This window comes from Rhopalosiphum padi, chromosome 2, assembly GCF_020882245.1.
Source record: "Rhopalosiphum padi isolate XX-2018 chromosome 2, ASM2088224v1, whole genome shotgun sequence".
Lineage (NCBI taxonomy): Eukaryota > Metazoa > Arthropoda > Insecta > Hemiptera > Aphididae > Rhopalosiphum > Rhopalosiphum padi.
In genome coordinates, this window is record NC_083598.1 from 65,804,351 (window position 1) to 65,818,737 (window position 14,387).

At 26.0% G+C, this 14,387-nt stretch overlaps 1 protein-coding gene across 2 annotated transcripts; it reads right to left on the bottom strand.

Annotated features, from left to right (window-relative positions):
• Positions 1–9,377: 9,377 nt before the first annotated feature.
• On the bottom strand, positions 9,378–13,695 carry LOC132921021 (O-phosphoseryl-tRNA(Sec) selenium transferase). 2 transcript variants are annotated; one of them, XM_060983822.1, is made up of 9 exons: positions 13,374–13,695; positions 13,135–13,291; positions 12,204–12,477; positions 11,922–12,080; positions 11,576–11,840; positions 11,380–11,501; positions 11,125–11,310; positions 10,914–11,069; positions 9,378–10,843 (listed from the first exon to the last, which is right to left on the bottom strand). In XM_060983822.1, the coding sequence occupies exons 2-9, from the start codon at positions 13,246–13,248 to the stop codon at positions 10,536–10,538; spliced, it is 1,584 nt and encodes a 527-aa protein (XP_060839805.1). In that variant the 5' UTR covers positions 13,249–13,291; positions 13,374–13,695; the 3' UTR covers positions 9,378–10,535. The 2 variants fall into 2 exon arrangements, with proteins under 2 accessions (XP_060839805.1, XP_060839806.1); XM_060983823.1 differs by lacking the exon at positions 13,374–13,695 and having other exon boundaries at positions 13,135–13,364.
• Positions 13,696–14,387: the final 692 nt, after the last annotated feature.

A 14,387-nucleotide genomic window follows, 5' to 3' on the forward strand; every position in this document is an offset into this window, starting at 1 on the left:
CGGAGGTTGACGAACAGTTGAAAGCAATCGGAGACGCATAAAAACAAAACCGTGACCGATAATGGCGATAAAGCAACCGATACAAGTCGCATAAATGGTATTCTGCGATCTTACAAAAATACGATGTCGGTGTCGGGGACATTTCAACAAGATATTGTAAGAGTAAAAAATAAAAAAAACAAATATCGTGTGATATAGCCGATTTAGAATTACGAGAACACACAAATAATGATGAGCATGATGTTTTTCAGTGCAATGACGATGTCTATTGTTACGGTGGCTCGACGAAGAAATTACTGAACGAGATTCATACTATATATATGTCGTAGCCACATCGTGAAAACGATTTTTTCATGAAAAGATGACCATTTCATGAAATGGAAACAGATTTTTAACACTTCGTGAAATTCGAAAATATTTCATGAAATGGTCACTCCAATTTTACATCGTGAAATTTTTTCACAATGTGGTCGTTCACTTTATGTAAGTACTGAAATACAACATTAACGGAAACGCCAAGTTTGATTAGATTCATTATTAGTTATTTATAATATATCATATTATATTATAGTATATAGTATATCATATTAATTTATTAACAATATTATAATTATTTTTTATAATAATATAGTATATTTATACTAATATTTATAACTTTCAAAATAAACATATATTTTGGTTTGTAAAGCACTTTTACGTAGTAAACGGATAGTTTGTACTATCTTTGAGTTGCATATCGCGGACGCTTTGTACGGTGATAACTAATAATAAATTGGTGAAATTCGATCACGGATGTTTTGTACGCTATGGAAATGGTGGTGTTTTTATTTCGCATGTTTTTGCATATTTTGGATAAAATGCATATTATTACATTTATTGAATAAAATGAATATTATTGCGAAAAATACATGTTTTATAGTATATTTCGTAATTAATATATATAATTTAATATTAATATTTCGTATTTAATATATATAATTTAATATTAATATTTCGTATTTAATTCTAGCCCTGCTGACTAAAGTATATAAAACTTGGTTTTTTTTTTGTCAAACATAAAATTAAAAATATTTCCACTATTGAATGTGAATTATAAATTGTATTTCTAAATTATTTTATTTTATTTCTCAATTATATTATATTAAGACAAACAGCCAATCACTGATGTATTTCAATAAATAAATATTTTTTTGTAACTATATTTTTGTGTTTATCTTATAACAATTTAAATGCATATATTTTGCATATTTTGGTAAATAAAATGTATATTTTACATAGGAATTTTTTTATTGCATACAAATCCTAGCCCTGATTATTATTATTATTATTTATGTATGTTAACATTGTTAACTACCTGTGTTTTGTTATAACAAATTATGTCTAACATTTCATGTCTCAACATTTTTTGTTACCTGAAATAGTACAAACTGTCCGCGGTTTTCATTTTTTCCGGGTGACCGTACAAAGTGTCCTACAACCCTATTACACAAGCAACTTAGGAATCCCTGACCTCAAGATACTGACTGCGGCTATGGTGACGATATATATATATTTATTATATACATATATCAAAATACTGTGGTGACATTACTGACATCGTATCACGGACTATGTGATATTATAACGTCAATTTATACGTCATTGATAACAATAATAATATGCACAACATGACAATGTAACAATTACAAGGTAACCGACCGGCGTTTGCACCGGCGAGGACGCGCGATTTCGGTGTGATGCGTCGTCCTGCAATATATTTTAATTCATTTTGGTGAATTAAACGGGTCGTAGGTATTCACAACGAAACTGGCGTACCACCGATAACACACGAGGTCGACGCACGAATGACCGGTATACGTGTGATGGCAATGAAAATTACATACCAAGACGAATGGTGAATCGTCGAGCAGTTGTACATTATATGCACCAAAACGACATATGGTTTTACATGAAATGTACCAATACACTCGTCACTCAATCTACACTAATTACATTTTAATCATGCTTATAATTTATTTGTTCAATTTCAATACTTATACAACTTTTAAACGGTTATCAAATTCTAACAAAAAAGAACATTATTATTATAAAGGACCTAATATTCTGTTTCAACTAAAAATATTCATTCAGCTATATATATTATAATTATGCTCTCAAAGTCTCGGCTAACAGTATACTTACACTTAGTGTTAAATTAAATTAACTGCTAATAGTATGTTGAAACACTACGATTAGACATTATAATATAATAATATTATCATTAATGTGTTGCTTCTACGCATAAGTGTAGTCAAATTGTCTGTACAATGCGCCGGACAAACAATGTAATGCGATACACATAATTTATTATTAATATATATTTATATTTATTTGATTAGTTTAACTTTAAATACAGCCATACATGTGCTATTAACTATAGATAGTTACTGTATAATATCAATTATTTTATTAATCATTCATTAATTGCCACCTGTTGATGGTTTTAAAAAAAAACTAATTTTAAGTATTTTTAAGAGAGTAGAGTATTTGTTAGACTTGTATTATCGGAGGAAAACTCGTTAACGCTTTAACAATCTTGGAAAAAAGCATTTTTTTACCAATTAAAAAAATTGACAAATATACTTAATAATGTGCGCTTTAATAACAATAATTAATGGGGCACTGATGGAAAATTTTGGCATTTTCATAATTTCATTATTAAATTCACACGTAGTGTAGGTACTAGTATGTATGAATAAACAAAATCATACACATTTTAAAATGTATAATGAAAATAATGTTTTGAAAATAATAATACTACTTTCGTAAGTACACAACACCATACTCTTGCAACGCCACTGGCTATACCTATTTCATACTTAGAGTACCTACTTTAATAGTTAGTATTATTTCTCATTTTCTCATTATCGTATATTGACTCTAGAGTCTAGACATAATATAAAAACGTAAAAAAATTTATTCATATTTTATATTATAATTTATAATAATTTATACTAATATTGTAAAGATGAAAGATTTGATTATTTGTATGAATAGGCTCCGAAACTACTGAACCGATTCAAATGAAATTAGGTATATAGATAGTTTAGACACTGAGAAAAGACAGGCTACTTTTTAATACTAAAAAAGGGCTGTAATAGGGTTGAAATAGGGGATGGTATATATTATAACAAAATTAATTTAAAAAAATTAAATTAAAAAAAAAGTAATTAAACATATTTTTAGTATTCTAGCAACCGCTTAGAAGAAATAACAAACATTTTTTTACATTAATGTAAAAAAAAATCTCAGTTTTCACCTGATGTGACTTTTGCCCGGATAACGCCGGGCGGGACAGCAAGTTAGGTATAAAATAATAATATTCTGGCTAAATAATACTTTTTATTATTTTTCTTTTAATAAATATAAAGAACTAATAAACTATTATTATTATTGTTTTTATTTTTTTAATTACGTTCAAAAAGTATTTTTCAAACATTTTAAGTTTTTATTCTCATAAATAATATTTATGTTTCTTCAATTACTGTTGTTATTTGTACTTTCTAAAAGTTTTCTGCAACTCTTTTTAACTTTCCTTGTTTCTTTTTGTTCAAGTAAAATGTGTTGTTTTATTCTAAATATAAATCGTTACAACATTTTAGCTTGCGAATGCAATTTTAAATTAACAACAGTTCCTATTCTTCAAAAGTTCAAAACACAGATCCGGAATAGTTTTATACCATAGAAAAATTATTGCGATTCTATATGATGGTAAGAAATTACTTTTACTTATACAAGTCTTACACTCTAACCGCAAGGCTATAGATTGGCTCGACGAGTTACCGTGTAAAAACTCGACGGGCCGTTCAAATCATGAGTTGCCGCTGATCGAAAATATGTTAAGAGTTAAAAGTTGAAGAAATTATACATGGTACATGGTCGTAGTATGTTGATATAAAAATTCGGTGAGTCAAATTTATTCGATCCGGCCCTGAGTCTTGGCCAGTACAGCTATGAGCTAAGTTAACCTATAGGTACCAAAATTAAGTAAGATAATTTTATGTATTTTGTAAATTTATACTTAGGTATAAAGAATTATTAAATTATTTTTACTGTTTATTGTAGTTGTATAATGTAATATACAATATATAAGCAGAGGCGTAGCCAGGATTTTTTTAAGGGGGCTAAATATTATTAAGTTGAGTTATTGAAAATCAAAAACAACAACAAAACAAAAATACTAATAAGTAATAACATTTGATAACGTTGATTATAAGTATACATTAACGTATTGGGCTTGGGCATACGTAAATTGCGCCCGAAATTGTATCTATGTTAAAAAGGTATAATGTAAACTACGCCCAACAACTTAAAACTCAGTATTCACCTTAAGTATGATGAGCTCAATAGCATTAGCAGAACCAGCTTTAACCACTAATGCAAGTCTTTTCATTCTCACTTTAATTCTAGCTTTTATAATATAACTCAACAAAAATATTTTCATTTTTCATGTTTATAGAAAAGTTAAAAGAAATTCAAATAGAAACATATATCAAACTCAATAGTATAAATGAACCCTTTAAATACCAAAAATTAAAATTCCAAAACTATAAAAAATCGCAAAATGTTACAAAATTTAATTAATAAATATAATAGTAATCAAGCACCAATTTATGAATATGTATCTACATAATATGCTATAATTTGTAATATTTGTAATTATTTTACTTTTTAATATTATATATTTTTTAATTCTCAATTTTATTTTAATTTTAATTATTCATATTATATTTCTGTAACGAATTAAGCATACATTAAAAATAATTTTGCAAAAATATAGCTATTGACTTTTAAAATTTTACTCTGGTGACTGGTGCAACTTACATATCACCTTTTTACACATGATAAAAATTCGGGGGCAATTTACATGTGTGATTTTGTGTTTACCTGTATTTTGGGCGCAGTTACAATCATAACCATAACGTATATTTACTATTTTAAATTATTAAATAATTTGTAAGACAATTTCCATATTAAAATTTAAATATTTCAAAACCATAAAAAAAAATACAGCCAATGAAGGGGCTATAGCCCCTTTAGCCCCCCTCCCTTGGCTACGCCACAGTATATAAGTATTTTAATTACTTCCCGTTCCCAATTATTTAATTCATCTACGGATAGAGAGTCATCTGTGACTGGGACAATCATAAATTAGTGACTAAAAAATTTCTGCGATTTAGTAGATCAGGATAAAAATTGTTTATTCGTGCCAATATAGGTACCTATAATATTATTATATTTAATTGTCGTCCTCTTACGAGTATATTATATTATCAAAATACTTAAAGAAATACTTTTTTTTTTAGTTCAGTAAATTGTATATTGAAAAATTTATTTGTATTAATAATAAAATTAATATATAATTAACATTATTTGTAAATAGATAGCTATTTAAACTTATTTATAATACAAGTTGCAGGTTGTCTACTTTTTCCTCATAACTATAAAATATATTGTACATATTATAATATTGTAGTTTATTTTTTTCTAACAATAATGTTTTAATTTTATAATTATACAATAAATAAATATCCAGCTGTAATAATCAAAAATTATTTGGAAATTTTGTACATTTTATGTGAATTTTTTAAACTTTTGAAGTGTATATTTTAAAATTTTAAATGCATATAAATCCGGTCTTTACTTATAATATTACGACATGCGACTATGCGAGTCATTATACTCGTGAGTAGGAAATGGATTTTATTGTAAAAACATATTTTTACTGGAATTGGAATGAGATAGGTATACCTATTTTAATTTTGATAAAAAATATTGTGTAGATAGGTACTGGATACGATTAGAATAATTCTAATTTAAATAACCCAACATTTATTTTGCATATTATGGTACGAGTATATAATTTTACATAGGTAGTTGATAAACAGTAAACAAGTAGATACTGATACCTACCTATTTTATATATTTTAGTAATTTTTGTCGACGACCAAATATTTTACGTTACCATTCTAAATGGCATTTACCATTTACGTATCTACTTATTTACCCACAACATATTTTGGCCAAATAGTGTAATTATGAAAATTTATTTTTAATTTTGACCGATGCGGCTCCTTATATGGTTAAAGCCACGGTAGTAGTTTAATAGCATTTTTTCACAAACTATTTCATTTGACATGTTTATCGCATGGAATTCATCGCGTTTTAGAAACAAACAACAATAAGATGTAATTATTCCAAAAGTAGATAGGAGAAATAGTCAAAAAGATATTTTCCAACTATATTGGAAATTCTAGATTTTACATTATTCAAATCAACAAGAATTTCTTGACATTGAATTCAATCATAAGTATCAACCTCTAACTTAGAATATAATATATTAGTTTTTCAACATCATTATTACCAATATAACCATAAAATGTTAACCTTCCGTTGTGAAAAAAATGTTAACAAATCGTTTATTGTTTGTAATAAAATATAAAATAAATATTCATGCCATTTAATGGCTTTTATAATTATTTAATGAAGTTGGTAAAAAACTGTATTCAGTTAGCCAGAAGATATCACTTTTCGATTTTAGGTGTACTAATACTTGACTCTGAAATCTAATTTTAAGTGAAAATAAAATCCAATATATTTTTATTTTAATAAAATGGTTTTTTTATTTACTCAAGTGTTCTTGTGTCACTTTAAAAATCAACAAACTAATACTTAATGTGGACAGAATGTATGTAATATTAATATAGGTAAATAACATATACATAATTATTGTGATACTACAAATTTTAAATTATTGCACATTGCACAGTGTTATAAAAAAAATTGTACAAGCAAAAGAATATATGTACACCATTTCTTTAACATTATTTTTACTTTTTGTTGATAACAATTATTTGGCTAAGTTGATGCAAATTAAACGGTAAATAAACTTGAAATGCTTTATTTAAAATATTTATTCAAACTAATTGATTGTCCAATAAAAATGGTAAAATTTATTTCATACATTTATACAAAATAAATTAATAGAAATAGTGAAACAGAATAATATTAGTAAAAAATAAATAAATACAAAAACAAAAAAAACAAAACAAAAACAAATACAGAATCGCTTTAGATGCATTAACTTGAGCCAATAATGTACAGTGACTACAATTTTAAATTTAAATTTTTCTATAATATCAGATAGACATTATGGAAAACTATAAATAAAAAAAAAAATAATGTTCTATCTTAAACAGTATGGAAGAAATATTTAGTTAAATTAAAAAGTTCAGCCTACATTAATTTTAATGTTATTCCATCTCCTTTTAGTAATTCAATATCAATGTTTGAATTATCCAAGAATAATTTTTGTTTTACATTATTGTTTAGAGCTTGGCGAGTACATAAAGTTGACTAGAAATTGACTAGACAGAAATTAAAGAGCAAGTATTGCGTTAAAAATAAAAATAAATAAATATTAGTATTATTATTTATAAATAAATACAAATATATTCCATAAAGGAAATTATTCTGGTCAGTTGATAAGTATGCATAGGAATTATTAGTAATATACAGGCAAATATTTCAAACTACAATTTTACTGTTTCTCACTATTCCGTATAAATAAGGCCCATACCTACATTGTAATCTAAATGGAACAAATTATATAATAATAAATATTCTTATGATTTTTTTTTTTGTTATTTATAAACCGCGAAAAAAAATATAGCTGAAGAACCTCAGTTCAAAATTATTTCATTAAAAACAATAAAAACTATGAGAAATTGGAAGAAAAATAATAATTATTACTTCATAAATAAATTGTATAAATGTTATGATATATACAATCATAATCAATCTTTTTTTTTGATAAATTAGCTATTCTTTTTTTAATTTTTCATTGGTTACAAATTACACACACCATATACTATGTACTCGTACCTAGAACATTAAGAATAAAAATATGATAAATTCTATATAAAAAAAATAAAATAGTAAAACCATTAAAAATAAATAAGTACTAAGTTGCAAAATAACTTAGGTAAAATAATAAAACTAATTTGAGAAAATGTCTGATCTAAATAAAATACAACTCAAAAATAAGATACTTAATCATAGTAAATAGGATTTCCAAATAATTCAAATATAGGAATATTATTATTACAGTCTTTTGTGTTTATCATAGATTTTCACAACTTATTTTACCTAACATAACAACATTATAATATTCTATTATAAACATGTCTTATTAAATGTTTATACAAATTTGCTTTGAACTCAGTAATATTTATTACATTATTTTATATAATAATATAAAATAATGTAAAATTGTAAGTTTAGGAAATATAATACTAAGATCATATTTTCAGTTTTTATCAATTCACTAAGTATATCAAATAAAATTAATTATTTTATTACAAGTTGTCTGATACTTAATATAAAACAATATCCTTTAAAACCCAAGTATTTAGAGGTTTTTTTTTTAGAAAATCACAGTTATTAATAGGATTCTAATTATTTAAAATCATAATAAAAATAAAATATTAAATAGAAATTAGAAGGTGAATAATCTAATTAAAGAACAAATTTTTGTTTTTAGATATTGATAATAACTAATAAGTAACTCGTTAGTTTCCAATACAACTATTATTGAAATAATGATACTTAACACGTTGACTGCCACATGGCCTCCGGCGGTCATTCAATTGGTATTTGTTTTACACCAAGAATATTTTTCAATGTATTCTAAATTTGTATACCCAAATATTTGAAAAAATAGAAAAATAGAAAAAAAATTGAAAAAAACGTATTACATCAAAAAAAAATTGTAATAATTCACGCTACGCCACGGTCCTTATTTAGTGCATTATTGTAGCGCCATAGAAAAGTTAATATTATAAAATCAAATGCATTTATGGTCGCCGGCGGTCATATGGAGTGGTAGTAATGATGAACTTGGGCGCCGGCGGTCACAAATGCATAAAATTTGAGAATTACAGATGACCGCCGGCGGCCATGTGGCAGTCAACGTGTTAAGTATTAATATAGTATTATTCAAGGTGTTAACTTTCCCTACATTAAAATTTTAAATTGTAATAAATATTACTAATCCATTTTGTACCTCAATATTTATCAAACCATATTAAATTTAAATAAAATAAATAATAGATATTTTACAACCTTAATTATATCAATAAGTACTCGCCAAACTCAAAATGCTGGCTGAAATATTAAAACATTATCAGAAATAAAGCATCAGACTAGAATATGTAACTATAAACTAAATATAACTAATAATAACTATTAACTAGTAATATTGAGCAATGTGATTAACAAAAATTTAAAAAAGGAAACTTGCCTAAAATTGTTCTTATTACACTAAAAAAACATAAAAGCACCTTTAATTTATATTAATTATTAATGTTTAAATTTTTTGTACAACACATTGATATTACTTTATAAATGGACTATAAATTTTGCTCTTCAAAATATTTGAGTAGTATATGATTACTTTTAAGGGATTTCTGGAATGAATTTATTCTAAAGTACAATTACTAATAAGTTAAGCTTCAAAGCATTATTCCTCAGAATAGTGTTTTATTGCACTTAATTTGAATAGCTACAGTACCTCAATATAATTTAAAATATATAAAAGCAATTTAAATTTAAAAAATACATAAATCTATTTCTGATCCTTTGATGCATGTATTAAATGTATTTAAATTTTGAATCTACTGTGCCTTAGTGTTACACGAGTAAAAAAAAAAAAAAAAAATGTAAAAATGTAATTAAGACAACAACTAGCATCTATTCAATTTTAGTATTACCTTTAAGCTGTTTTATATGAATGAAGATAATTGATCTTAAAAATAAAAATAACTCTTAATTAAATTTTTTATAAAATACAATTCGAGCAAAAAATGTACTTAAGTAAAACAAGTATCAATATCTTGTTTAATGTTAATTCAATGTGTATTTAGCCCATACCAAATAAACAAAATTATCTATGATAATAATTTCAATAATTTATTAGAAGGTATTTTTTAAGATAATACATTTTTATTGAATAGTAATGTGTACAACTAAAAATCATCCAGATTTATAAGAAATCATAATACTCATTAAAGGGAAAAAAATTTCTCTTTGCTCACACAATTTATGAGGAACATTAATGTTTTACCCATTTATACTATGACTAGATTTTTTAGTTTTTAAAAATATTATCTTAATTAAATTTAAAACTTAAGCTTTCCTTTTCATTATAAATGAATAGAATTATTGAGTCATTCAGTCTATAGGCATCTGAACATAATTTCATACAATATTTACTAGAAAGCCTAACACGTCATGGTGAAAGGCATTATCTAATAGTTTTATAATTTGAACCGTATAAAATAACCAACTACTAAGAGTTAAGGATTTAATATTGAATATTTTAAAATATAACTGCTCCAGAGATCCCTTTTCTGCTCTACAAGCAAAAATTGACTAAAATAGAACATTAACATACATAATATGTAGTTTAAATAATGTCTAGAATGTAAACATAACTATCAATGTTTACGTAAATTATCAACACTAGACGTGCGTGAAGTTGATGTACTGCCATCTCCAGTAGAGTAAACTCCATTTACTGTGCTTCGATAGCTAGATGCAACTGTTGCAGTTCGTCGCATTGATGTGTTATCATTACCTTCAGATGATGATGGAGTTTCCAGATTGGATGGAGGTGATTTTCTTAACCTAGCGATAACTTTATCCAATTTTTGTATAAACAAATCAATATCAGACTTTTTAACACCTATTGAGGCACCAGCTGTAATATATGGACAAGGGTAGTTGGATTTATGTGCCCCCCAACCTTAAAATACAAATAAATAATATAATTTAAATTATGTATATATTAATTTAGAGAATAAAGATTAACAAACCATCAAATTTATAACCACAGATATCTTTGACTTCAACTGATGATATAACTCTGCAGCCTGTAACATGGCGCATATACATCATTGAGCTTAGCTGACTTAATTTTTTTGTATCAGTTTCAGTCGCATTTGGAACACTTAATGATGTCAATGTCATAGCTAAAATGATTATCTTGTTAGACATTTGTAATTTACAGTTAAGATGTTACATTACCTATGGAAATAGGATTATTTTGTATATCCAATAAACGTTCACCATATTTTGCTGCAATCTTTCCAAGTTCTTTCCGTAAATGTTGGTGTACTTCTTTACGTTGTGTTATTAATTCTTTATAACCATTAGTACCCAAAGACAGTAATGTTATGAAGATATCCATAACAGGACTACAAGATGCTCTTCCTAATTATTTCAGAAAATTAAATTGTTATTAAATATTAATTAATATAATGATAATGTTAATAATTATACCTGGATAATTTCTAGTAATTTTATCTAAAATAGTTTTGTCAAATCCAGCAATAATAGCACCTCCAACAGGAACTAAAAAGTTTTTATCAGTGCTTTGAACAAAAACATCAATCCTTCCCTTTCTAAAAAAAAAAAAAAAATGTATGATAAATTATATACAAAAAACAACATATCAAATCTATATAATATTATTCACCTAGAAGCATCTTGAATCGAGTGCATCAGTCTGGTAGATTGTAAACCATAAGCATTATTGACTAAATGTGGTACATTATATTTCTGACAAAGACAAGCAACCTTTTCAAGTGAATCTGATACTCTTGGGGCAAAACAACTAGTTGTGCTAAGGACACACACTATATTATCTGATCCAAGTGTTGATAACTGTGCTTCAATTGCTGGTACATCTGTATGTAATTCATCACCACATTGTATAGGATCAATGATTATTGGTTGCAGACCTATATAGATTTATTTAAAAATAAACAATCATAATTTTAATATTGGTTCCTAAAATTGTTATCTAAGAGATTTTCACTTGCCAGCTGTAATGATGCACTTGAAACATGATTTTTGATCAATTCTAGACCATAGTACAAATTTGGCTCCAGGCCTATCTTGTTTTAAAGTTAACATACACAACATCAAACTCATTCCAGTAGCCATTGGAACCATAAAACAACCAGTTGCACTTGCTACTCCTAAATTATAATAAAATGTATTAACTATAAATAAGTAGTAATCTTGATGATTGTTACATTCAATAATTTTTGATACATTTATGATAAAATTTGCCTATGTAATTATTAAATAAATTTATTTACCCATAAAACGGATAGACTCTAAGAGCATGGCGTTCACTAATTTTATCATTAAACTGGATCCTGTGGCATTAGGTTGAACTTCAGCAATATTTTCTGACCTGCCAATTCCATGAGTCATGAGAAAATGTCGTTTTGCAACTAAATTACAAGCTATGCGTCCTTCTCGTTCACCAACCCCAGCATGTTCTTTAAAGTTATTACTGTCCATAAGTGCTAAGTTTGATAGAAACATTTCAATAGTTGCATCGTCCCATCCATTATCTGGCCATTTTCTCTAATCAAATAATATTGCGTTATGATTTAATTTTAAATATATCACAAGTAAAATAAAAATATTACCAAAATAATAACTAATTATTGATAATAATAGACCTAATACTTCCCTGGTAAGAATAATAAAGAAAAAAAGCTAATAAAAACAAGATATCAATAAACAATAAAAAAATGTAAATAAAGTTTATTTATAATTTTAAATTTATTTCCTTTGCAGCAAAATATTTAAAATGATACACATTAAATTAGATAATAACTTAAATACATGTAATAGAGGTTTAAAATTGATAATGGTAGAAATGAATTGAGTCCTTTATTTATTTATTAAATACTCTAAGCAAATTCATTTATATTAGATGATTTAAAGACATTTTCTAAACTAAACATTTAATCAGTAAAAAAAGTAAATAAATAATAAATCTTAATTAAATTATTATTCTTAATGAGCAATTTGTAAGTTTGTATAGTACTTTATTACCAAATAGTTCTTATTATTGGTTAAATAAAATATAAACTAATTAGTTAATGAAAACTCATTCATTCTTATTTTGTTGTGAGTTTTGAGACATTTAAGTATAGAAATAAAAATATTAATGACATAGTATTGCTTACTTATACATCTATGTATAATTTTATTTTAATTTCTAATTCAACATACTTGTTCCATTAACGTTTTAGCCAAGTTCTCTCTCGTTCTCAAAGCGCTAGCTGCTTGCTGGACATACGAGGAAGGTATGAGATTTTCAGCTAATGTAAAATTTTGACTATTCATTTTGGCTATAGCTATTATTCGTATAATTCACATAATAAAGTACCTATGACATACATTCAGTAAAATTATGTCTAGGTAATCACTATTTTAAAAATGTAATATTTTTTACTGTATAGAATACATACAAACACTAAAAATGAGTATCGAGATTAAAACATAATATGCAGTTCCAGAAACGGTTACTTATCGAATTCTCGAATTCTAATAACTACCAATAATGGATACCACATCCATTTTAGCCATGTTCGAAGCTTTTCAATTATAAGTTGAAAAACAATGTAATATATTATCAATAACAAGGTTTAACTTTCCGAGAACGTGTATAATTTATATTAGAACGTAATGCCTGTCTAGGCAGTAATAGAAGTAATACCGAGTCTAGCTGCTGAATGCTGATGTTGATGTAGCTGATGCAGGTAGTTGGTGCACAAGAATTATTTATTATCAAACAAACACAAATCGATGATATCAAAAGATAAACTCCTATTTGATATTTCTCACAATCGACAAAACGTAGCCGAAGTGTTTCAAAATTTGTAAAGTAATAGAATTTTGTCCCACAGAACATTTGTCCCAATGGTCTTATGTTCCACAAATGTTTAAAACAAAATAAAAGGCTATTGGAGAAAATATTATACGGAAAACGTGGTTATTGGACGCAATGGGGCATTGATAAATTGATTTCAATGGCGGCATGAGTCTTCAAAACTCGAGGAGCAAGTGAAAAAACAACCCACCCACCAATTAAATTTACTAGAACCATGTAATATTTTTAGGTTCTTGTTTAGTTAGATTTTTCATCAACTTTTACAGTTTATGATATAGAATATAGATACACTTTTTTCTTACTTGAATGATCAATCATAATTCATAACATAAAATTGATTCTGGTTATGATTAAAACTTGTTCAACTTGGAACATTTTTTTTCCATTTTCGGGGCAGGAGCAATCGCTTTTTTGCGTCATGGCTCCTAGTATTCTTATAACAAGTCGCCACTGATTGATTTTAGAATATTATACTATAATCAATGTTGGAAAAATATTTTTTGTAACGAGTAATAATATTGGAAGACGATTTTGTGGAAACAAGGGCATACAATAAAATAACACATTATGTTGCACAAAATATATGTATAAA

Coding starts and splice junctions, on each gene's coding strand:
- LOC132921021 (XM_060983822.1), bottom strand. CDS start 13,248: ATGAATAGTCAAAATTTTACATTAGCTGAAAATCTCATACCTTCCTCG. Junction 12,478..13,134: donor CTAAAACGTTAATGGAACAA/GTATGTTGAATT, acceptor TTATTTGATTAG/AGAAAATGGCCAGATAATGG. Junction 12,081..12,203: donor AGAGTCTATCCGTTTTATGG/GTAAATAAATTT, acceptor ATTATAATTTAG/GAGTAGCAAGTGCAACTGGT.